Source organism: Coturnix japonica, chromosome 14 (genome assembly GCF_054131305.1).
Source record: "Coturnix japonica strain WE chromosome 14, WE-NBRP24, whole genome shotgun sequence".
Lineage (NCBI taxonomy): Eukaryota > Metazoa > Chordata > Aves > Galliformes > Phasianidae > Coturnix > Coturnix japonica.
The window spans coordinates 1748570-1774660 of NC_140676.1; the positions used below are offsets into that span (position 1 = coordinate 1748570).

The 26091-nt window shown below is 45.2% G+C and overlaps 2 protein-coding genes and 1 non-coding gene across 10 annotated transcripts in view; 2 read left to right on the top strand and 1 right to left on the bottom strand.

Moving 5' to 3' along the window:
* Window positions 1-11200, bottom strand: part of MAP2K1 (mitogen-activated protein kinase kinase 1) — a 28691-nt gene extending 17491 nt beyond the window's left edge. Inside the window, exons 1-2 of one of the 5 annotated variants that reach the window (XM_085515229.1) lie at window positions 10852-11200; window positions 8818-9047 (exon numbers count right to left, since the gene is read on the bottom strand). Coding sequence is in view for 3 of the 5 variants with exons in the window: in XM_085515228.1 (XP_085371354.1) it covers window positions 10686-10885 (200 nt within the window). In the remaining 2 variants the exon portion in view is untranslated. Of the gene's footprint in view, window positions 1-1395; window positions 1932-4727; window positions 5028-8817; window positions 9048-10685 lie in introns of those variants that run through there. The other 4 variants (XM_015873322.2, XM_085515228.1, XM_085515230.1 and 1 more) reach the window with 4 other exon arrangements.
* A 56-nt stretch (window positions 11201-11256) lies between these two features.
* TIPIN (TIMELESS interacting protein) lies at window positions 11257-25604 on the top strand. Of its 4 annotated transcripts, XM_085515231.1 has the most exons (9): window positions 11746-11900; window positions 12371-12424; window positions 12610-12770; window positions 13339-13432; window positions 14015-14090; window positions 14766-14888; window positions 15282-15345; window positions 16121-16309; window positions 24958-25604. In XM_085515231.1, the coding sequence occupies exons 3-9, from the start codon at window positions 12638-12640 to the stop codon at window positions 25113-25115; spliced, it is 837 nt and encodes a 278-aa protein (XP_085371357.1). In that variant the 5' UTR covers window positions 11746-11900; window positions 12371-12424; window positions 12610-12637; the 3' UTR covers window positions 25116-25604. The 4 variants fall into 4 exon arrangements, with proteins under 4 accessions (XP_085371358.1, XP_015728810.2, XP_085371357.1 ...); XM_085515232.1 differs by lacking the exons at window positions 11746-11900; window positions 12371-12424 and adding an exon at window positions 11257-11458; XM_015873324.3 differs by lacking the exons at window positions 11746-11900; window positions 12371-12424 and adding an exon at window positions 11257-11329.
* On the top strand, window positions 15751-15886 carry LOC116653937 (small Cajal body-specific RNA 14). Its single transcript, XR_004308603.2, has one exon.
* Window positions 25605-26091: the final 487 nt, after the last annotated feature.

Consider the following 26091-nt stretch of genomic DNA (forward strand, 5'->3'; position numbering starts at 1 on the left):
AAGAGAACCCTGATTACTGTAAAATGAAGCAAATATATCACCAGGTGCTTTATTTCCAGGTCACCCACTGAGACCAACACGGCACAGCCTCCAATCGACTTTATCAGGGAACTTCAGTTTCCTTTGAAAAAAACAACCTCCTCCAACCTGCCCTGGCAAGAGGCCACCCCTACATTCAGGCACAAATTCTGAGAAGGAAAGCTGAACGCTCTGTCTTTTTACAGACTGCTTATTGCAGGGCTGCTCACTTGGAACAATAGAGGAACCAGAGCTATGGGAACAGAACTCGACATCGCTTTCCTCGCTGTGATGGGAGAAAACAGCTATTGAGTTTTTGCTCTGAAGCAGAAGAGCCTTTCAGTGCCTGGAGACAACAGCAAGATGCCTGTGCACGTGGCCTGGAGCAGACAACGTGCCAGTGTGATGGAACAAACACTCAGTCAGGCCGATGCTTTTGCATGAAAGACAACAACTTGCTAAGACTGCACTCATGTCATCTGTGTTTGTTCTATACAGGTATGCATTACACTAGAATTTTTTTTATTTATTTATTTATTTTATTTTTTTAAAACACTTCTCTAGAGGGGAAAAGCAAAGCCTCAGTACTCCTGTCAGTATCACAGAGCAAACCAGGACCTGAATCAGCAGTGTGCTCCAAGCAGTAATGGCAGGGCCTCCATTACCTGCCATGATGTGCAGTAACAGCAGTTAAGTTCTCAGGTCTCACTTGTATTTTTCAGTACCAATTCTTTAACTGTAACATAGCTGGAATACGAAAACTTTCAAAGAAATTCACCCAAGAAAGACACGGTCCAAATTACTGCCCAGATTGTAACCAACCATAACATCTCAGTTACCTTTATGGTTACCTTCTGTCACCTGCTTTTTTTTTTTTAGCCCTCTCTCATTCTGGTCACTTGCTTGAGGCATCTGAAATGATTAAATAAGAGTATTTGTAGCATTAAAACAGCTGGTACTAATCCAGCTCCAGTATGCAAGGGCAATGAGAGTTAGGAAGCTCTTAGGAAGCAGATTTGAACCCTGGCTCCTGCAGCAATTCTGCTCCCAACCAGTAGCTGTGACCATTATCTGTACCATCACAGCATGAAGGCAGAACAACACCTAAGTACAAAGAACATACAGGAACAGATGTGTCGGTAACAGGTACATCACTGCACTCCAAGTTTTACAAATTAAACCAAAACAGCAGATACAGCAGATGGAACACACGGTTCCATGCGACAGAAGGACCCCACAAAGACACTATGGATGTTCTAAAAGCAGCAGAATGCAGGTGTGCCAACAGCCGCCTCCAGACGCAGCACTAGGATGTACTCAATCTTACACAGAACTTACTTAAAAAGACAGATTCCTATTAAAATTCATCACCATTACCTTCTGCAGTCTTGGAGCTGTTTTTTCACTGTCACAAAGCAATGTCTTTGCCAGGGTTCCATCAAAGCAGGAAATCATCAAAACCACCTCAGCACTTCCCTGTTCCAAGCACTACTCTGAAGCAACAGGTTATCATCCAATTTACTGCTATCAGTTCCAAAGCCAAGCACACACTAACACAGTGCACCAGGGAAAGAATCCAGCTTTTGTAATGTGACCATCTGAATGAAGCAGCAGGGAGGTCAGCGCTGCTCTCCCCGCTGGTTAAAGACACAGTGCAACTCCACAGGATGTGTTCAGTAAATGCCTCCTTCATCAATGGGGAGGAATGGCTGGAGATGCTGTACAGCTTGCTGACAACACCACTTCACAAAGCGTTGTCTTAACTACTGAACGCCAGGGGCAATTATTGCAAGATTTCTCATCCAAATGAAGGAAATAAATCAAAAGCAACCAAAACTTCCACTTCACATTCAATAGAAGTTTTCACAGTCATATTGAGTGAAGAGGAGCAATAGATTCTGCAAAGTGTGCTCCCTCTGTGCACCACGATGGGTAGAAGGCAAGAGGAGCCTTCAGGTCACACTCTTTGGGGGCAGCCACCTCAGCACTGAAGAAATCTCCTTCAGAAGTGCTGCATTAGACATCTGAGAGCACAGCTGCTCTCTGAACTGAGATAGGGAAGAGAAACACTGCCATAGTCTTCTGTTATGTAACACTGCAATAAGAGAAGAGAGCTCCTTGCTCTTAGTTCACACTAACAACACTCCACATCCTTGAGATTTTCTTCAACATAACTTTAGCAAAGCCTACATTAACACTGAAGTCTGCATTAACACTACACTCAAGCTCGAAGTTTTCTTCAGAAAAGAAAAAAGCTGGAAGAGGAAATAGAAATCTAATGCCATATTTAACAGCAATTTGTCAAATAGCTGTTTAAAGCCATCACTATTGGATCTGTAAGCTGAACAATTAGCAAGAGAGAAAGCATAAAGAAGTACATTCACTTGCAGCTCTGCTGTCAGATGAGGACACAAGCTTAGGGGCTGTTTTCTAGAACAGTGACAGTAACACTTTCCCCAAGCCTACTCAGCTGTCAATCTAAAGGAGAAAGTAGGCAGTTCACTCCGTTATTTCCATGAACAACCTCAGCCAGGGAGATGAAATAAAATAGGAAGAAGATGGAGGCACTGAGAAGACAGACTGCTTTGCACAATGCTGCCCAACCTGGGCAATGAGGCTTTTTGGGGAAAAAAACAAACACAATTTAATTTTACCTTTAACAAAGAACAAAGAATAGGATGGAAAATGTGATCTGAGCAGCCCACAGCTTCCAGGACAGGTGCCTCTGCTTCTGGGCTGACTCCAGGGCAGCCTCAGAAAACACGCACATGAAGCACCACAAAGATCTGAGCTCACCCTGCGAGAGCAACATGGAATAAATGCACCATTTTCCAACTCCCACTCATTTTCAATATTGCATGTTAGAGGTCCTACATAAATAATCATTACCTTTAGGTGGGACGTATGATTGCCCAATATAAGTGCTCTTTACTAGCATTAAAATTAACACCTCAATGCACCATTCTGTTTTCAGGATGCAGAGATGGTACAGCACATTTTGAGAAGAAGCAGATCGTTCTAAATCACATCTATTTCTTGGTAAAAGGTATGTGAAACTAACCAATTTTCCTGCATGAAAAGCTTCCTGCCAGCCTAATTTTACTTAAATTTTCTCATTTCTCTGAGGACAAAAGGTGTGTGTTCTAAAGAAAACGTGATGTGACTCCAGGTCTCCAACAACTGGCACAACTTGAGAGTCCCCAGAGGCCGAGCCACGAGGCAGACATTCCTGTTTTGCTCAAGCCCAACCAGTATGTCACAGAATCATTTTTCCAAATGAGCAGAAGCGTCAGATAACATATCTGATCTGAGGGCAGAGCTCACACAAGAGATAAAGATGTGAGAAGTAGCACAACGGGACAGACATCAGCCTCCCTTTGCTCACAGAGCCTTTGGCAGCTGCTCACGGGCACTGCTTGGGTTACAGACCTCTGACCTGGGCAGCAGCAGCTGCCAGCAGGGCTCCAGCCTCCTTCCCATATTCGATGCTGTGACTAAGCTTTATCACCAGTATCCTGCTCAGTCAATAGTTTTCTCCAGACTTGCTGTAGTGTTGCAACTGAAGTTTGTAGCAAATTAACTCTGCAATCTTGATTTTAAAAAAAATCCCAAGAACTGCATCACCAAGTTCTGCACCTTCCTGCCACACTCAGCTGTGCACCCATCACTGCTATTCCCAGCCACCACCGACTGGCACAGCCACGGGACTATCTGTGCTTCCTTATGGACACAAATTTGCTGGGGATTCAAAACAACACAAAGGATAAACAGATCATATAAAGTTCTAATCACCAGACTACATGCGTGCATTGATAAATCTTCATTTTCAAATATTTTAAGTCTCCAAACCCTCAAGTAGGAATTAATAAAACCAAGGGCAAGGTAGGGAGGCAGCAACAGCTACAGTATCTTCACAACCCCATGATGGGTAAGAACAAAGCTTTAGAGAGACACTACAGTAACAAAGAGATGAAGTTACAGTATCTGCTTACAACCCCCCAGTGCCAAGATCACAACTGCGAGCATCAGGGGCAGAGCAGGGGAGTAGGAACGCAGCTAAAAGCTGCAACTGAGCATCAGGGATGGGGAAAAGAGAAGTGCCGGAACATGCAGATAGAAACATAAGAAAAACTATAGCTGGGAGTAGAGTACAGAGTACTACCAATATTACCATTTACTACAGAAAATAATCATTTTGATTTTACATGTACAGGCTGTAACAATATGTACAGAAATAACCACATACACACACCTATATAAAAGCAGAATATCTGTATAAAATAAATAAATCAGTAAATAATAATGAAAAAAAGCAGTGTTATTTCCCTCCTAGAACATGCATCCTGTGCATCAGATTCCTGTACTGGAGCCATTGACTCATCTTCCCAGCACACCGGGAAAAGTTCTGGAACAGCAAAGAGTTATAAAAACAACAAAGAAAAAGAGACAAGCTGCCAGGGAGCTTTGTTTTAAAAGCCTTCATGTAGACATTTAGGAAGGTGCTCATCTGTGCAAGGGCTCACACACAGGGTGCAGTGTGAAGCAGCCTGCTCGTGCCCTTGCATGTAACACACAGCAATGGATGCCTCATGCACTTCCTCCTGCTGTGAGCCAGCAAGAACCCAGTCCTCAGCAGTCAGCAGAACAAGCCCTGCTGCAGTTCACTCTCCTGTTGCTCGGATTGAGTCAGGTTAAGGATGGCTTCTCACCAGATGTTTGCAAAGGGATTCCTAGCAGTGACTCCTTCTTCCCCAGTTGCTCAATTCCTGCAGTGCTGACTGGCAGGCAGCTTTCCTAAGCATAAAAGAGGCTGCCTGAGCAAATAATACAGAACATGTATCAACCAGAAATCACCCGATTGCTCATTTCTAACAATGTATCAGTAAGCCTTCAGAACAAAAGTTCACTGCTTCCTTCCAAAGAAAACTCTTAGTAAGAATGAACAGCCTCCCCCTACATGCAGCAAGCTAAAAACTGACGCTGCCAGCTAACACTGCTCCCTTGGACAGGAGCTGCACAGAGGGTAACCTGGGGAAGAGCACGGGGGAGCTTTAGTATGAGAATGTTTGGAATGTGAAGACCATCCAACAGATAATTCCTTCCTCTGTCCATTCCTGAACATCCCTCCCGTGTATGTTACAATACTCGACACCCACTCCAACAGCTGCCTGATGAACTTCCTGCCTCAAGAAAATTCCCTACAATTCAAGGCTTTATAGTTCCTCCAGACAATGCTTCACCAAGCATCCTTTGCCCAGACTAACAACAGCAGCCCTGCTGTCATGCCAAACAAATCATTTGAGTGCATAGGAGATTGCCTTGTTCCTCTCCAGCTTTATATTTTTCTTTTTAAATAAAAAAGGATCATTTTCAACTACTAAGTAACACTGGAAGGTCTCAGAAGTAATCTGGTCATCTCGAGAGGAAGATCTAGGACTATTCTATTAAAAGATGTACTGACCAGAAATTGTAACCGCTGGATTGCAGTGCAGCTCTGTGTCCCTCGCAGGCACTGCCATACAACCCTACAATAACTGGGGCTCCTGCCACAGGAGACTGCTCTACCCCATGCTGCCCCAGCCATTCATTCCTGAACCACCCAGAACTCAGGCACTTAAAACTTAACTGCAAAACATCACCTATTTCCAGCTGCCAAACCCATCTGAGATTCTTCAGCAGGGAAAACTCTCAGTTCAATACAGATCAATGGTTCACTGGAAGAGATGGGACAAGGAAAGCACCAGGAACACACAGAACAAAAGGACAGATGCTCTGGAGCAGCAGGATCTTGCAAGAGTCCCATTGTGAAATCCCACCTTTGTAAATCTATCTGTAGAACTGGTGTGGGCAGAAAAAACAGTCGGGATCCAAACCAGCAGCTGGCACATTCCTTACCTCAGATCTCAGCAAAACACAGCAATGCTAATTTTCACTGCACAGTTTATTTGGTGCTTCTGAACTGATTGAGGCTCTGTGAACAACAACAAAGTCATGAGGAATGACAGTAAGTTTCCATTAGGGTAATAACACCCAAGTCTAAGTGCACAACACGACTCCGCACTCTTACATCAGTGCTAACTGTCCTAGAAATATTTCCTACATCCACACCTGACAAACAGCTTCTGGTTCACAATTAAGAACAGCACAGGTCGATTTGCCTCTTGTGGTAGTTACAACTTGTGCATTAGCTGTGTGTGCTTCCTGAGATATTTTCTCAGCACGTGCATCCACAAATAATGTAAAGAGGTAAGACATTCAAACAAGCTTTTACTCTGTTTTACTCTGACATGTCATGTACTCTATTAGCTTCTTAATTATTAAAACGTCATTTCTAATTCAATGAAGGACAATGTCAGATTGAAGTAGATTAAGAAAGTCATTACATGTTTTAACCTAAATGTGGAGAGTTTGGCAAACAACCAAACACTGTTTTCTTTGAAACATCCAGCATTTATGACATTACACCTAAAATACGTTCTCATACCACACACATTTGTAAGCTTGGCTAATTCTTCATTAGCAGGCAGTAGGAAGTAAGGAAGACTTTTTTCCCCCTCAAGTGTTTACAGCTCTGCAGTAATTCTGTACACATTTAACATAACTGCAATCCTGCCAGCTCCTCCAGATCTCACCTCCCAGCACACATGTGAAAATGCCCTGAAGTCAAAGGAATCCCAATACAGGGGCTGCCTTTCAGCAGAGACTGTTTTTAAAATAATCATAATCTATACAGAAATAAATACAAAGCCAACAAGCAGAAGTGACACAGCAAGCATTACAATGAACAAACTGGCAAAGACCTTCCTTTCCCTTCATCTAAACTGATATGCAAGAAAAGTGAGCAATAAGCTTTACTGCGTGCAGGAGAAACTCGCAGGACAAGGCCTGCTCCCCACAGCATCTAATTACTGCTCACCTCACATCCCTCCAGGTTTCAGTGCAAGTCTGAAGACCGAAGAAATTAAAAACCAACTTCCCACCTCAACCCATTCGTTCAAAGCCCAAACTGAACAAACATGAATGTTGCAAGATACACAGTAAACAACTTCAGAAAATTTCAATACAAATTGAAGTTCAAACCACTTCTGCATAATTCCCAAATTATTCATTGACTATCAAATAGAGGCAGCTGTAATCCCAGGTCATGCCAGCTAAGTCACAGCCTTCCTTAATGAACTGAAAGAGAACAAGCAACAAGAAAAAGCTAATGTGTTAAGAATTTAAGTGCCCCCTTATGACTGGATTTTGCTGGGCACTGATTTCCAAGTTACTCTGCAACATCTTTGGACTTGATCTCAAGTCTCATCCTGTGAAAAAACACAGTTCCTAAGGTCATACAAACCTGCAGGCAGCATTTGCTTGCACTCTCCTCAAAGAGTTGCCTCCTTGCAGCGCCTTAAAAGAAGATGTGAACTCCACATTCTACCTTTCCTTCCATATATTTTTTATAGCTAAAATTGAAGCGTTCTTTCATGCTGCTTTTACAGCTCAACAGGAATATCTTACTCTGCTGCTCTACCTCATAAGACAACTCACCACATCACACCTGAGATGAGCATCATGTTGTTCCTCTACAGCAGGAATCAAAGCTTAGTCTGGACAGGGGAGAAATCAGTTGACAGAAGGATACATGAGTTGTGTATTTGGAATTCTTTAAACAGACCTGGGGGAGGGGGGGGAGGAAGGGGAAAAGGGGAAATGGTATTTCAATTGCAATTACCTTCTCCATATAAATGCTTATACAATGGAAAGGCAGTGACGTTTAATTCAAAACAATTTTTTTTTTTTCTATTAAATCCAAGTTCCAGGCATTTCTGGAAAGTTCCAATTATATTACCAGAGACAGGAGTCATCTTTATTTACTCAGCAAAGGGAAACAGCGCAGCTTCAGAGTAGCTATGGCAATAGGCAGGCAGGTCTAAATGTAAGCGATGGGCAGGCAAAGCAATCACAAAGTGTCTCTTCTGAAATTAAAGACTGTAAGCAGTGACAAACATCTGAACCACAGCATTCATCACTTCCACAACATAAAAAGGAACTCAAAAGAAACTATAAGGCTTCATCACATTTTGTGGCTTGTTGGATTTTCCTGTTCAGTGACAAAAATGTATGGACCATCTTTCACTTTTTTCAAATGAACATCTGATATAAGTCTAAGATACATGCCAAAACATTCTATACACGCGATCTATCATTAAACACAACTTACATCTCAAGGTATGGATTTAATCAGTTTTTGTATAAATATATAAACACTTCTGAACGTGGGAATTCTAATGCAAAACCCTGAGACCAGTGGAAGACAAACTCATTATGCAGCCCAACTTGTTAGTTATAACCTCCCAATCAAAAACACATTCATGTGAGTTAGAATCAAGCCCCAGCATATACTCCAAACCCTTCACACTGCAAGCTTTTTCTCACTCCAGTCAATGAATTCCTAATGCCAAACAAGGATGAGAACACAGACAGGAGGCAGGGGAAGCAGGGCACCCTGAGTCACTGTCTCCTCCTCCTATTTCTGCCTTGTCCACTTCCCTTCTGCCAGGAAGCAGAAGTACCAGAAGCACCCAATCCTAGAAATATCGAACGTCAGTATTTTAAAGCCAACAAGGGTACAAGGATCTCCCCCCACTCAATAATCTCTTCGGAATACACTGCAGAACCTCCAGACTGAGGGTTTCTGATGTGCAACATAAGATTACTGATGGCCAATCTATATCCATTTGGTTTTGTACCAACGCTGTCTTCAGGCCCAAAAAACTTCCTTCACTCATTTTCAGGGAACAGCCATCTCACCTCTCAGTCTTTGTTTTACTTCACTAAATTTGAGCTTTTATTCTTCCATCCTAAAGAGGTTCTGTGCTCTGGAGAGGAACAGACAAGCAGCCAAGATCGCTCATGCCAAAGCGACAGGTTTGTGTGTTCTGGAAGTGGCTGGAGACTCAGGGCCAAAGTTCCATTAAGTCAGGAACAAAGCCTCACAAAGCATTCGCGTGGTACTCAGACACCTCTACTGTTTATTTCAGCTGCTGAGCAAGAGGAAAAATTACTGAGCAGATAATCAATCACCTGAGAGATTTAAATGAAGTAAAAAACCAAAACCTTTCCAGCTTTATTCCAAAGCCATATCCAAGTTCTTAAGCAATTATTCCGAGTAATTTCAAGTCTTTCACAATGAGGATGTAATATCTGCAGGATGAAATAAACTAATTCTGGCTGTGTACGGGACGACAGGTTACTGGGGCTGCTTCTTCACTGAGCTGTCTTCTAAAAATACTTGATACAACTTTAAACTTGGCAAACGCAGGTACAGGTCTAATGCAGAACAAAGAGCAGAAGCTCAGGAGATGCACATACCTGATGAATTAAAGCACCAAGCGGAAAGTGCAGCAAGACAATCCATCAGTGTAAATACAGCCCAGTACTCCCAGGAGTCTCCCTAAGCACCCAACAGTATCAGACAGTAAAAATAATTCAACATGATAACACTTACTGTACGAAGAAATACTTAAGAACCACAGTATTTAATACTGTATGGCTTCTGATTAACTGTTGGTAGCAAAACAATAAAGTGATAGGCGTATCATATTTACTGCATCAAAAACCAACATGCAAAAGGGAGCCCTGAAAATGAAACTGACTTATCCACAACTGCCTTGAAGAAAGTCACCTACAAGGTGCTACACAGATAAATATGGAAAGAAGATCTTTTTGCCCGTTGATGCAGAAGAAAACCTGAGCGATATTTCAGATTTCTTTCTTGGATACAGTTGTGAGTCCCTGCCATATTGAAGAGCTCATCCTTCAGCTCACCATCAAAAGACTTTGCTAGAAGTGCCACAGCTGGAGCTGCAAGATACTGAGTGTATTCTGTGACGATCAGGTGGATGAGTGAGATCTGAGCCTGCTTGAAAATGTGGCAACAACAGCAGCACACGTGGAACACTTTCAGCTTGAGACGTGCACATCTCGCTGCAATTCTGCGCTGTGTTCCCTGACAGCAGAACATAAGCACATCAGAGCGCAGCTCGGGTATCCAAGGAGCGAACCATACAGGGGAAGGAATCCATCCTTCCACACACACACCCACAGCTCACACCTCCGTCACCAGGAAGTCCATCACCTCTGCTTATAAACTAAGTGATGAATACAGATCTATCAACCTGATGGAAACTCCTTTTGTAACGAATGTTATGCAGCTCTGACACCACCTGCAAAACTAAGGCCCCACGGTAACGCAGACCCAGCAGCACTGCGAGCAAATGGAACAACTCGGCATTCGCTGCCCCCTTCCCCTGCACAAAACACACCGGCTGCTCCCTCAGACCCCACATCCTCTCTGACAGCACACAGCGCTCACCAACGCTACAGCCAGGAAAGCTCAAAGCCGTTTTCCCCCAACACACCCCTTGGCATACCCAGCTTTACGTGCTAATTACCGACAGATTGACTCAGATTAGCGCTGGTTTATCTTAAAGCCAAAGAAGGAAAAAAGAAGCCCACACTTTCCCTACAGATCTGTGACTCCTGATGACATTTCTCCCATACACATCTATGAAATACACTGTTAGAAGCGCAGAATTTGGCCTTCGTTGTGGAATTATATAACCTAAGGACGTAACAGACCCCATTACAGACACAGGCGCAGGGTTCACCTCACGTACCCGCCCCGCTGCAGCTCAGCCCGAGGGGTCCCGGCCCGGAACCACCGGTCCAACGCTAGAACCGGGCTGTGCCGAACCGGGCCCCCGGCGGAGCTGCAGCCCGTCAGCAGCCCGTGTTGGAGCGGCCCCGCCCGGCCCCTCAGCGAACAGCCCGGGCTGCACTCACTCTGCAGAGCTGGTCCCGTTGACGGCGGATCCATCCGGAGCGGGGTTCAGCTGGATCGGACCCGGCTTCTTTTTGGGCATGTTCCCCCCCGGTCGCGGCCCCGTTTGGGCCAGGTCCGACCGACTTCCCGAGATGAAGCAAAACTTCGGGGCCGCCCCTCAGCGCACAACGAGCGTGAGGCCGCCTCCACCACAACGAGCCGAGGACACGACGCCGCCGCTCCGGCTCGGTACAGCCGTTAACACAGCCGGTACCGAGCGGAACCGAGCGGAACCACACGGAGCGGAGCGCACACAGCACGGCGGAAAATAACTGCACGGGATCCAAGTGCGCCCTGCCCCGGAACTGCGCATGCGCACAATCACCGGCCACAAGGAAGCGCAAGCGCGGCCAGCGGGAGCATGCGCAGTGAGGGAGGGGAAGGCGGAGCGACGCCGTGCCAGCACCGGGAGCTGAGCTTGGAAACAGCACGACCAAAGTAAGATAAACCATGACTTGTTGTTAAATACATTTGGGATATCAAGCGATTAACGCCCTCAGCACAACGTTATGTGGTACTGACTGCAAGAGATGCTCGTCTATTTGGGAATACGCGTTTTAAACGCAGGTACAATCACTCGGGCTAAAGGGAAACGCGTGTATCGTAGTATCACAGCATCATAGTGTCGTGCGGGTTGGAAGGGATCTTAGAGATCATTGAGTCCAATCCCCGGGATTCGAGCCTCTGTGCAGCAGAGCGGCACTTCTACCACTCGCGGCGCAGGGGGATTCGAACCCTTGTCTCCGGTGTTAATTCAACCCGCTCAGTGTTACCGGCGCTACACGCAGCTCCACCCAATGGGTTTGGCGCCAACAGCGGCGGAGCGCAGCAGCTGCGCATGCGCATTAGCCCGGCCGGCCGGCCGGGGGAGCCTCCTCAGCTCGGTGGTGTCTGTGCGGTGCTGTGCGGTGTTGTGCTGTGTGGTATTTGTGTGGTATTTGAGCGGTATTTGGTGTCTTCGTCCGGAGCTCCCAGCGCTCTGAAAGCAGGAGAGAAGCTCCTTAAGGCGGTAGGAAGGGGAAAGCCGTCAGGGCTGGAGGTGTGAGGGAAGCGGGGCCTCAGGGTGCGGCTCTGGGCGTCGTGACGGGCTTCTGTCGGGGCGAGCTGTGTGTGAGCCCGGCTGTGGAGAGATACAGCAGCAGCTTTGCCCTCAGTGAGCGGGGATGTGAGGAGCTGGGGCCGTCATGAGCCTGAGAGACATCGGCCCTGGCCTGTGGGTTGAGGGGATAAGCTGTAGGTCGGGGGACCCGCACCTCAGGAGACTAAGGTTGTTAGTTTGTGTGGATAACAGCTGCCTTGAAAAGCACTTAGTCTGAAATGCTTTTGTTGTGTGCTTGTGTTCTTACAACGACCCACAGCCACCACTCCCAGGTAACCAAGTGTGAGAAGCCCATAATTTACTTGGCTCGGCAATACTGGGTTGTGTCATCCTTCTGCATAGTATCTGCTGCTTAATTTATGTAACGTGCTGTTTGGCAGAGCTTCCTGTGGAAGGGCTGGGTCTCACGTAGCTGATGTTTGTTTCTGTGGCAGGTTTGTTGGTTTTTGCATTCTTTTTAAATGCTTCTGATATTTCATAGGCTCATTAAGGTTGGAAAAGACTTCCAAGACCCCCCCAAATCCCAACTCACCCCCACCGTGTCCCCTGACCACATCTCCACTGTGGAATTTTGGAGCTCCCCATCCCAGTTCTCTCAGCTGCTCTTTGTTTCCCACAGGAGGAAGAAGAAAAGTTAATCCGTGGCCATGATAGATCCTCTGGAGAACAACTTGTTTGATCTCCCCGATTATGAGAATACAGAAGATGAAACATTTCCACCCCTCCCACCTCCTTCGTCTCCAGGAAGAGCTGATGTTGAATGGGCTCAAGCTAATGGAGGTGAGAACACTGTGAACCCTGGAGCTTTTTCAGTATAGAATGAAATGCTGAGAGATCAGCTTTGTTGGAGTTCTACTTCAATGTGTTGTGCTTACTCAGTAAAAATAATCCGAGAGTAAAAAAAGCAGTTAAGTTGTTCTTGATCCATACTTGTGCAGTGAGTTTACCTTTGTAGATGCCATGGGAATGTTTGTATGCATGCACACAAGACTGCCAGCATTCCAGGGAGATGGTAGGAGTTTGGTTGTTGGTTTTCTTTCTTAAGACAAAAAGCAAGAAATAAAGTTCAAGTTACTTTATATTAATTGTATATGGAATGTTCTGTGTGTGGAACAAGGGAGCAGGGAGTATGTAATTCTTGATGTAAGAAAATTAGAGTTCTAACTCCTGGGTGTCTGACGTTTAGACTGGCGAAGTCTTAAACAAGAAATCAGTGTGATAGTAATTACTGCTGGGATGGATTGTGGTGCCGTATCCATTGCAGTCAAACGTATGAGTATTAGCCTGAATCAAAAAGTGAGTGAGCCGTTTGTGCTGCATGCTTACAGTGTGTGATTTTCTTGGTTAGATCTGGATGGAAACCAGCAGTCAGAAACAAAGGATTCTTCTGCAGCTGCACGGAAAGCAGTTAAAAGATCGATACCTAAACTAGATGCTCACAGGTATTTTTGGACTTAGTGTTTCTTTCCTTGATAAACTTGGTGCATGGCTGTGATGTGGTAATTAAGGTTACTGTGATTTCAAGTGCACTTGAGTGAATCCTCAGTACAGTGATGTCTGCGAGGTGTGTTATGTAATTAATGCTGACACCTGACTTGCATCTCACGTAGATAAACTGCCTGTAAAGGATGCAAGTACTTTCCTTGCTCTTACTGCCAAAACTGGTGTAAGTTCCTCACGAGCATTAGAAAATACCTAAGCTTCAGGTACATTTTGTTTTAAACATACTGTTGAAGGCTTGGGTTGTGTATCAAGTTTTACATGGCCAGTGTAGGTACCAGAAGTGACTGTTCCATTTTCTTTCCATGTAATCCTAATAAAAAAGCTGTTTGGACTGGGGATGTATGTATTGTATATTTCCAGAAACTCTCAAGTCTTACAGCAGTCTTATTTCCTGTGTTTTCTCCATCTGTCCTGAATAGAGTTCTGTAGCTTTGGGTGATAAGGGGGAATGTGTGCTTGTTGCTTTGTCTTTATTAGGAAGAAGCTGGATTTCAGGTAATTTTACCATTGCACGTTTACAGGTTAGTTTCAGAAAGAGGACTTCCTGCCTTAAGACACATGTTTGACAGTGTGAAGTTCAAGGGTAAAGGGCACGAGGTAAGACGTGGTGAAGACGTGGTGAACTTCTGGGGTGTTTCCTGGCAGATTAGCTGAAATCAACAGATGAACAGATTGCTGCCTGTCTGGTGTGGGGAGGATTGATACTGAACTCTGGTTAAACAGCAGCTTTCTGACAGTATTTGGGCACATCCTGCTGTGGTTTGTAGTTGCAAGATTGAAAAATAATACTCTGCATGGCTGCTTTGTGAAATGGACATTTTGATCTTAAACCACGCCGGTTACTGTCCCTGTTTTACCCACAAAAAGAGGTTTTGGGAATTGGAATCGCTTTACAGGATTTCCTAGGTAATCTGGAATGCAGAACACACAAAAACATACATCAAAATAAATACCAGCTGTGCCCTGTGAAATTTGAGTTGGGAATTGCACCTGCGTTGCTTAAAGACATCTCAGAAACCTACCAAGTGTTTCACAGTGCACGCAAATGCTTTTCCCGAGCTCTTATTGCTTGTTTTCTTCCAGCTTTAAATTGCACTTACAAACTTGATAGCAGGATGGAAGGTTACCCAAGCATTCATATTATTTTGATTTTCAAGAGATTTTCCAACTGTGGGCGCTTTGTGTTTCCAGAAACATTGCTATCATGTTTCCCTCTGCAGTCTGCTGATTTAATCTGCTTCTAACAGCCGGATTTCTTGTTTTATGCTCAAGGCAGAGGATCTGAAGATGCTTCTACGACACATGGAGCATTGGGCTCATAGATTATTTCCAAAGTTGCAGTTTGATGATTTTATTGACAAAGTAGAGTCTTTGGGAAACAAAAAGGAGGTTCAGGTATGTATTACTCCTGTCGGTTTGCTTTCATGCAGTAATGAGCAGTGTAAGGAGTTGGCTTAGGAGAACAGGCAGAAGATTTAAGTTATATGGATCTCCTTTAACAGGGCATCTCTACAGAAGCAATCAGCGTTAGAGTGCAGGAACTACTTATGCTTGAACTTGGACTCAAAGGCTTATAAAGAATGTTGCTTCGTGTGGCTGATGATAGAATAAGAACTAGAAAAATGATTGTGGTATTTAAGTTTTGGGTCGAACAGATGCATGAAAGAAATATTATTTCAGAATAGTACAGCATAAAGAAAAACTGGGAATACTGTTAAAAACATATCAATGTAAGTCAAGATTTTTTCATAGATGAAACATCCCTATTTAATTTTTCCTCATTTGCAGACCTGCCTAAAACGAATTAGACTCGATCTTCCTATTTTACATGAAGACTTCGCAGCTCATGAAGGTAAGTTTGTTGCACTCTCAGTTCAGTACTTAAAACTGTACCACCCCTCTTACTAACAAGAAGTTCATGATTGTGGTACATTTTCCTGCTGTAGAAGCTATTGTTGAGTGGTCCTCCTTTATAACCAGGCTTATGTAGGACTTAGAGCTGTAAAACCAGACTCAGAATAAAATGCTTCCTGTACGTATTAAAAGCGTGTGGCTTGAAAGGAACTTTTAGTAGGAATAAGAACTTTGTAGTCTTTCCTAACGTCCATTGCAAATGTTTGTACTCTCCCTGTGGGTCTCTCTTGAAGCAATTATCTGCACTTTTTTACAGTTCAGTTTCATTGTTCTGATGAACAAGCTGTGTGATGGTAAAGCCTTGCCCTGCCTGTGGGCATTGCCTTTGGGCGGTTGATGACATGTGGCTGTCTTTGCTGTTGGCTGCATTTGCTAGAAATGGAATGCAGCCGTGAGCAGCCACAGATAGTGAGGTTAATGGTTCCTGCCGACAGTATCTGTAGAGGTATCAGATGTTCTGTGCGATGGTTCCATACATCTGTATTGCAGCACAGTGCTGGTGTGTTCTTGAACCGCACTGGCAACTGTACGGCTGGTAAGTCACCAGCTGGAAAGTGTGCGTGGCTGTCCTACTCAAAATACAACTTTAAAATGTGGAATATAATCAGGAGTTACTTAAAATGCTTTTCTGATAGATATTTAGTGGAAGGTCTGTGTTCAGTGTGATGCTTCCTGCTCCTTCTGGCTCTCTCCCTCCATTCCTTTTTACCCAGGTGGTGGAGGTGGAAGCAATGGGCTGGATGCGCCCACCGAAGACGTACATTCCTTCTCTGGAGAACTCGATTCTCTCCCGGTTACAACTCTCACTGAAGAGCAGCAGCAGCGAATCGAGAGGAACAGGCAGCTGGCCTTGGAACGTCGGAAAGCGAAGATGCAGTTAAACAGCCAGTCCCAGCATGATGGTAAGCAGTTCTAGTGTCAGTGTAAGCTCAGCCTGAGAGGTTCTGACAGCTGAACTGCTGAGGAAAAGGTCCTTGGTACTTGCTTTTCTAGAGAGTAGAGAACTGTAACTCCTGAACTTAAACTACAGTCCCGTAGGTAGATCCCTGAGCTGACAAGCTGAACTGTGATAGCTTGTCTCTGGTGAAGTGAGGCTGACTTGCTAGTTGATTCTAGTGTTGGCTTTCCTGAAGGTTGTGATTCCGGCAACGGAAACTGCAGCCATCACGGTTTGAACTAAAAATCCACCTGCGTCCGTGACAGGGGGCCGTAGGCCCCGGAGGGGCCCTAGGCCGAAAGGAAAAAGTTAATTAGGAAAAGAAAACAGCGGCAACGATCTAAGGAGGCACACTTATTTACTAAATACTATATCGAAATACAGGATAACACAATATAATACAATATAATTGAAATTGAGCTAACGAATCAAGCAAAATAGGAGAGAGAATGAGTCCCGTAACCGAGAGGCCTACTGTAAATCTAGGCGAACGGCTGAAGGCTCCCACACACTCCCCTGAACGCCAGAACTCGAAAAACGTCAGTCTGTTCTGCGACAGAGTTAATATAGAGTCCAGGTCCCGTGACCTATCGTGTTGTTCCCTGGGAGATGTAGTCTTCTTCTGATAAGTTGCAGATTCAGTAAAATTATTCATGCTTTATATGATGTTATGATGTGGAATACTGATAGCAAAAATTACAAAATTATTAAACCATGACATTCCACCCCTTATTCTACATCATTACATTATATTTATACATACATACACACTCATATGTATAATTGTGAATAATCAGCAACCTTATTTTTTCTCAACAATCTATATTTATTCCATACAAATCCCTAAGTTGAGAACAAAACTCTATAACCTAACCTACTATTTATTAATTTTGAGAAAATGGCAAAACTGCCAGAAAAAGGAAAATATGTCAGCGGTAGAGGGGAAAGGCAGTGCTAGTAGGGCGTCCCCCACATCAAGGTGCACTCATCCTTTCCCAGCCACCACAGCAGATTTCCTTTTGACTTATACTTCTTTCCATGTGTGCTCTACACATGCATGGCCAGTGCAGGATATAGAGTCCAGATGGAAAACTTGCTTACAGAATGCCTAATTAAGGTATATAGAGAAAAAGTGTTTCCTTAACATTAATCCACTCTATCTTAAGTCCTATACCTAATTGAACTATTCTGTACCTAATTGAAATATTTTCTGAGACTCTACCTATATATCTACAGGAAAATCATTGGCTGCACTCCCCCAACATCAAATTCCCTTGTGGTACACATTGAACATTCCCATTTTTGTCCATCACCCACCATGTGCACCCAGGTCCCTGGGCAAAGACAGTACCCCGGAGAGGTTTGCCCTTTCCAGACGCTGGAAGGACCCAAACTGTTTTTCCCAACACACTCTTTATGTGTACTACAGGAACCTTATCTCCCTCCACGGTACGTAGGGAGCTGGATTGGTTAGGACCATTACGATTACTAGATCCTCGAGTGTTGACCAACCAGGTGGCTTCTGCTAAATGGTTCTCCCAATTTTATACGTTCCGCCACCCATTGCTTTCAACATAGTTTTCAACAACCCATTGAATCGTTCAATCTTACCAGAAGCTGGTGCATGATAGGGAATATGGTAAATCCACTCGATGCCATGATTTTTGGCCCAAGTGGTTACAAGGGAATTTTTAAAATGGGTCCCATTATCTGATTCAATTCTTTCTGGAGTGCCATGCCGCCACAGGATTTGCTTTTCCAACCCTAATATGGTGTTTCGGGCGGTAGCATGGGGTACTGCGTATGTTTCGAGCCACCCAGTGGTTGCCTCCACCATGGTGAGTACATAACGCTTACCATTGCGAGATCGTGGCAAGGTGATATAATCAACCTGCCATGCCTCCCCATATTTATACTTTTGCCATCGCCCTTCCCCCCAAAGAGGTTTCATCCTCTTGGCTTGTTTAATTATGGCGCATGTTTCACAATCATGAATAACTTGAGCAATAGCGTCCATAGTTAAGTCCACCCCTCGGTCTCTGGCCCACTTATATGTTGCATCCCTTCCTTGATGACCTGAAGTCTCGTGGGCCCACCGAGCTAGGAATAATTCACCCTTGTTCTGCCAGTCCAAGTCTATTTGAGCCACCTCAATTTTGGCAGCTCGATCAACCTGATGGTTATTTTTATGTTCTTCAGTAGCCTTACTTTTAGGCACATGAGCATCTACATGGCGCACCTTTACAACAATGTTCCTTATTCGGGCAGCAATGTCTTTCCACAGTTCAGCAGCCCAAACAGGTTTACCCTTTCGTTGCCAATTATCATTTTCCCACTGTTGCAACCACCCCCATAAGGCATTTGCCACCATCCATGAATCAGTATAAAGATGAAGCATTGGCCACCTCTCCCGTTCAGCCACATCTAAAGCCAGCTGAACAGCCTTTACCTCTGCAAATTGACTTGATTCTCCTTTACCTTCAGTGGCCTCTGCAACTTGTCGTGTGGGGCTCCATACAGCAGCTTTCCATCTGCGATGCTTCCCTACAATACGACATGATCCGTCTGTGAATAGGGCAAATTTCTTTTCGTTTTCTGGTAGCTCATTGTATGGTGGTGCCTCTTTAGCACGTGATACCTCTTCTGTAGGTGGTGTTTCAATTTTTTTACTCTCAGGCCAGTCCATGATCACTTCTAGAATTCCAGGACGGCTGAGTTTTCCCATTCGAACTCGTTGAGTAATTAATGAAATCCACTTACTCCAAGTGGCATCAGTAGCATGATGGGTGGAGGGAACCTGTCCTTTAAACATCCAGTTTATTACTGGCAAGCGAGGTGCTAGAAGAAGCTGAACCTCTGTCCCAACTACTTCAGAAGCAGCCCGAACCCCCTCATACACGGCTAAGATCTCCTTCTCAGTTGGAGTGTAGCGCTCCTCAGACCCTTTATATGCTCGACTCCAAAATCCTAGGGGTCGGCCTCGGGTCTCTCCTGAGGCTCTTTGCCACAAACTCCAGGTGGGACCTTTCTCTCCAGCAGCAGTGTAGAGGATGTTCTTCACATCCTGTCCCGTCCGTACTGGCCCCAAGGCCACGGCACGGGCTATTTCTTGTTTTATCTGCTCAAAAGCCTGCTGCTGCTCAGGACCCCATGAGAAATTATTCTTCTTCCGTGTTACCTGATAGAGAGGGCTCACTATGTGGCTGTAGTTTGGGACATGCATTCTCCAAAAGCCCACTACTCCCAGAAAAGATTGGGTCTCTGTTTTATTTGTGGGCGGAGACATAGCAGTGATTTTGTCAATCACATCTGCTGGGATGTGACGACGTCCATCTTGCCATTTTATGCCTAAGAACTGGATTTCCTGGGCAGGCCCCTTCACCTTGCTGCGCTTAATGGCAAAACCAGCTTTCAAAAGAATTTGGATTATCTGTTTCCCTTTCTTGGAAACCTCTGCTGCTGTATGGCCCCACACCACAATGTCATCAATATACTGCAAGTGCTCAGGAGCATTACCCTGTTCCAAAACAGCTTGGATCAATCCATGGCAAATTGTTGGGCTGTGCTTCCACCCCTGGGGTAAACGGTTCCAGGTATACTGAATACCTCTCCAGGTAAAAGCAAACTGTGGCCTACATTTTGCAGCCAATGGGATGGAAAAGAAGGCATTAGCAATATCAATGGTGGCATACCACCTAGCTTCTTTTGACTCCAGTTCATACTGGAGTTCTAGCATGTCTGGTACAGCAGCACTTAATGGAGGTGTAACTTCATTCAGGCCACGGTAATCTACCGTCAGCCTCCATTCCCCACTGGTTTTACGCACTGGCCATATGGGGCTGTTAAAAGGCGAGTGCGTTTTGCTAATCACTCCCTGATTTTCTAATTGGCGAATTAGCTTTTGAATGGGGAGCAATGAGTCCCTATTGGTGCGGTACTGCCGTCTGTGAACCACTTTGGTGGCAATTGGTACCTCTTGGTCTTTTACCTGGAGCAACCCCACAGCAGAAGGATCATCTGACAGACCAGGTAAAGTTGACAGCTGCTTAACACCATTTGTGTTTACAGCAGCTATCCCAAAGGCCCATCGATACCCCTTGGGATCCTTGAAATATCCCATCCTAAGGTAATCGATTCCCAGTATACATGGAGCCTCTGGACCAGTCACAATAGGGTGCATTCGCCAGTTTTTACCAGTGAGGCTTATTTCGGCCTCCAACATAGTCAATTCTTGGGAACCCCCAGTCACTCCATGGATATAAATTGGTTGTGTCCCTTGGTGACTTGAGGGCATTAGGGTGCATTGTGCACCAGTGTCCACCAAGGCTTTATATTTCTGTGGTTGAGATGTGCCAGGCCACTTAATCCACACAGTCCAGTATACTCTGTTGTCCCTTTCCCCCCCCTGGCTGGGGGCAGGGCCCCTCTATTGTTTACCTCGTTGACTTGCAGCAACTGGAACTCTCCCCCGTTTGGAAGAGTTCACCTTGGTGGTTGTTTTGGATTGTAATTCTTTCACTCGTGCCTGAAGTGCAGAAGTGGATGAGTTATACCACTTCTTTATATCCTCCCCATGATTACTCAAGAAATACAACAAAGCAAAACGTATGGTCTTATCATTGTCGTTTGCTTGAATACGAGGACGTCTCTTTTTTATGGTTGAGATTTTCGATGATACAGGTCGAGAGGAACTCATGTTGTTTAGCTCTCTCAATAGGTGATCGTGGAAAACCTGGTTTCCATCATCTGGTACCACCGTGGATTCATCTACATCAGGCACATTAGCCAATTTGTCAATAATATCACTTTGTGTTTCCTCCACTTTGTCTAACCTTTCCACTATTTTTTTTCCCATTTGGACAATGGCTGAAGTATAAAGCTTAACTTCTGTAGCGCTTATAAATAATTCAAGCTCCTGAAGTCTGCTAATTAGCTCATTTACAAGGGGCTTTCTTTCCCCTTTGCCATATACCAATGCAAGTGCACTGGCATGCTTTTCTGGAGCTGCCTTTGTAAAGTCACGCCACATTTGTCGTGGAACGTGGACTGCTTCAGGATCATGTAATTGGTTTGGATTGTTACGATTGAACTGGGGGCTGTAGAGCATTTCCACCAGAGCCCTTTCTCTCAAAAATTGGATACCTTTCTCCATATCAGTCCATTTCTTTTTCTCAGGCTCCAAGTCCCGTTTAAAGGGGAATCTATCTCTTACCGCTATCAACATCCGCTTCCAGAGGGTGTAGGACTGATTTTGGCATGTGCCTATACCTCTGTCCACACGTGAGTCCCTGGAAATGCTACCCAGTTGGCGAGCTTCACTGCCATCGAGCCACGCACTGTTGGCACCATTGTCCCAGCAGCGAAGTAACCAAGTGACCATATTTTCTTTTGGCTGACGTGTGAAATCCTTTCTCAGATCTCGAATTTCACTCAGTTTAAAAGATCGATCAATAATGGTCGTAATACTTTGCTCACCTTTTGCTCTATCAGGAGTCCCAGGTGTTAATGTTGGCAGCTGTGTTGATGAGGCTGCCCCATCTATAAGTTTGGACTCGAGAAATTCTCGTAAAGAAAATTTAGCTTTTGGCTCCTCGTCTGACTCTGACCCTGACTCTGACGCTTGTGTTATTTCCTCCAGGCGACCTTCCTCCTTCTTCCTCTCTCCTAACTTTCTCTCTCCTAACTTTCTCTGCTCCTCTGACTTCTTCTCCTCCTCTAACATCTTCTTATACTGCTCTAACAACCTCTGCTCCGCCGACTTCCTCTGGTCTTCTGACTCCTCCTGCTCTCCTGAGTCCCCCTGACCTCCTGAGTCCCCCTGCTCTCCTGAGTCCCCCTGCTCTCCTGAGTCCTGCTCTCCTAACTCCCTCCGCTCTTCTAACTCCTTCTGCATTTTCTCTATCTGAGTTGAAACTCGTTTTGTTTTTCGCCCTCTTACAGGGGCAACCAGCATTGTATCTGGTGCCCCCGGTGGTTGGTTAAGTTGGAGTACATACGGTTCAGACTTGAGGGTGTCGCATTCTGCCCGGAGGACGTTATAACTAGACTGGAGGGCGTCGTGCTCAGACTGGAGAGCGTCGTAGTCAGACAGGAGCTCGTCGTACACAGACCGGAGGGTGCTGCGACTGGCTTTGAGGGCGTTGTAGTCGGCCTTGAGGTCAGTGTACAACGAGTCAATAGAGTCATGTTTGACCTGGAGATCGACGCACTTACACAGGAGGGCGCTGTGCTCGGACTGGAGAGTGTCGTGCTCGGACCGGAGGGCATCGCGCTCAGTCTGGAGAGTGTCATGCTCGGACCGGAGGGCATCGCGCTCAGTCTGGAGAGTGTTGAGCTTGGTCTGGAGGGCATTGTGCTCGGTCTGAAGAGTGTTATGCTCGGACTGAAGAGTGTTGTGCTCGGTCCGAAGGGCATTGTGCTCAGTCTGAAGAGCGTTATGCTCGGACCGGAGGGCATTATGCTCGGACTGAAGAGTGTTGTGCTCGGTCTGGAGGGCATTGTGCTCAGTCTGAAGAGCGTTATGCTCGGACTGGAGGGCATTATGCACAGACTGAAGAGTGTTGTGCTCGGACTGGAGGGTGTCGCAGTTGGATTGGAAGGCATCATGCTCAGTCTGGAGAGTGTCATGCTCGGACCGGAGGGCATCGCGCTCAGTCTGGAGAGTGTCATGCTCGGACCGGAGGGCGCCGTGCTCGGACTGGAGAGCGTCGTGCTCGGACCGGAGGGCGCCGTGCTCGGACTGGAGAGCGTCGTGCTCGGACCGGAGGGCGCCGTGCTCGGACTGGAGAGCGTCGTGCTCGGACCGGAGGGCGCCGTGCTCGGACTGGAGAGCGTCGTGCTCGGACCGGAGGGCGCTGTACTCGGACTGGAGAGTGTTGAGTTGGGATTGCAGGGAGCTTTTCTCATCCCAAAGTTTTTCTGCGTCAGCTCTAAGACTCTCTTTCTCGTACCAGATTGAGTCTCGTTGGTACAGGAGATCTTTTCTCTCAGCTTCAAAAACTTTTTCTCTCTCTACCTTCTCATCCCAAAGTTTTGCTGCGTCAGCTCTAAGACTCTCTCTCTCGTACCAGATTGAGTCTCGTTGGTACAGGAGATCTTTTCTCTCAGCTTCAAAAGCTTTTTCTCTCTCTACCTTCTCAGTCCAAAGTTTTTCTGCCTCAGCTCTAAGACTCTCCTTCTCGGCCCTGAGACTCTCTCTCTCAGCTTCTAAAACTTCCCTCTCAGGAATGGTATTGACTAAGGCCCGATAAGCATTAGCTAGGCCCAAAATCATTTGTGCCTCCTGAGATCTGCCTGAGCCACAACATTCCTGCCTCAAATATGCAATCAAACTCTCAGGATTCTTCAAGTGTTCAGGAGTGAAGCTCCATAACACTGAAGATGTCTGTCCTTTGAGAATCTCTTCAAAACCTCTCCACACTCCCTGCCACTCAGTATTCTCTGGTTCTAGGGAAGACTTCCTCCGGATGTTATAAATCCAGATACTGAGTGAGATTATTACAATAATCAACAGTAAGATCAGGGAGATTAAGAGTGTGACCCACTGATCATTCAAAAACTGCATAAAGGATTCATAGAAAGAAAGAGGAGCACGCTTAAAAATCACCAATTCTGTATAATTAGTTGCATTAGTTGCTCCCTCTGGAGCTGTATACAGATACGAAGTGAGCATTGCTAACCATGCTTTCAATTCATTATACAATTGTATAGCTCCATAAGAAAAAGTGGCTAGCTTAAACATGGCCCAATATGTTCGGAGCGTCTCAAAAAAGGAACCAATGGCACACAGTCCCTGGTAAAACAAATTTAGTAGAGAAAACATCTTTTTTCCTCCAATAGAGAGAAAAAGTAAAAGAAAACAAAGCTCAGCAGTGTTTATAAAATATACCGGAGTATTGGCAGTCCGCCTGGACTTTCAAGGTCAAGCTCGCAGGTGCAGAATCGCAAACACGAGATAGCTCCTTAACAGGGAAAAAAAACTCGTAGCTCTGTTAAAAGCTAAAAGAGCAACAGAAGAAAACACAGAAAAACAGCAACTCAATTTGCCCGCATTCTCCACCAAAAATCTGTCACGGTTTGAACTAAAAATCCACCTGCGTCCGTGACAGGGGGCCGTAGGCCCCGGAGGGGCCCTAGGCCGAAAGGAAAAAGTTAATTAGGAAAAGAAAACAGCGGCAACGATCTAAGGAGGCACACTTATTTACTAAATACTATATCGAAATACAGGATAACACAATATAATACAATATAATTGAAATTGAGCTAACGAATCAAGCAAAATAGGAGAGAGAATGAGTCCCGTAACCGAGAGGCCTACTGTAAATCTAGGCGAACGGCTGAAGGCTCCCACACACTCCCCTGAACGCCAGAACTCGAAAAACGTCAGTCTGTTCTGCGACAGAGTTAATATAGAGTCCAGGTCCCGTGACCTATCGTGTTGTTCCCTGGGAGATGTAGTCTTCTTCTGATAAGTTGCAGATTCAGTAAAATTATTCATGCTTTATATGATGTTATGATGTGGAATACTGATAGCAAAAATTACAAAATTATTAAACCATGACAACACAGCAACAGGATTTTCTCACAGGAGGCATTTTGTTTTTCCTTTATCAGGGCTCTCTCATAGTTATCCTGAAGAGGAGTTTAACATCCCCGTTGCTCAGGATCTGATTGGTGCTTTAGAAGACACTCAAGTTACTGCGGCCAGTGTTGCTGTTACAGAGACTGAAGACACAGAAAAAGAATTGCAATGTGCCAGTGAAAAGCAGTGACCATTCCTCATGCTTTGAAGGACTTTCTTAATAGGACCCCAACTCTAGGGGGGTCCTTCATAGGACGCCAACTCCTACCACTTGTATTGAAACATTGCTGGCTCTTTCCAGTCTGACTCCAGGGGTTTCAGGAAAGCCTTAACTGTTACGTCTGGGGAGCTGGTCACAGCTGTTTTCATGAAGCTGCAGATGAATCACTCCCTATGTTGGAAAGCAGAACACTGTTCTTCAGCTGCAGATGAGACTGTTTTGTTCTCTTACTGACATTGTTTAGGAAATGGCTTTCCTGGCCTACTCTGACATCCTTCAGTTGATGTCAAACTGAATTTGACTGAGATGTTAAGTTTGCGTGCACATCTTTGATGCAGGATACATGATAGAGAATAGTGTTATACTTGAACAGGAATCCTGGATATTTTTTTAACTCACCAAGTAGTTGTGTGCGTTTCTTATGAAATGGAAGTTATTAAATTTCATAGGTCAAACAAATTCTTGCATGAGGCTGTTTAAATTCAACTTCCCAATTTGTGCAAGTCATCGCACATTGTGTTTTGGCTTTGACTGAATTAGTCTCACTTTATCTGATCCTGTTTCCTGGCTTAAAGCCCTGTACTGTCACAGTACTGTCTTCTTCCTCTCTTATGCGATAGCTGCAGCAGTCCAGTGCGCTCTTCTGATCTGTAGAATGAATGTAGTCTCAAGGATGACAGCTGTGCCAGAGCCCTGAGAATGCCTTACCCAGCAGCATAGAGCAGACTTGCTCAGCCCTGCCTGAGGCCCAACATCGCACATAAGGCAGGTGAAACAAGTTCATGTCAGTGGGTTGTATATGATGCCAGTTGTGCAGCTGGGGAATTGTGCATAAGGGAGGTTCTGGGTTAGTGTGACTGAATTCATTTTGTGTGAACGTAGGTATGAGTTAAAACTCAATAGAGTGGAAAAGAACCACCAGTTGTACTAATTAGGATGATGGTAA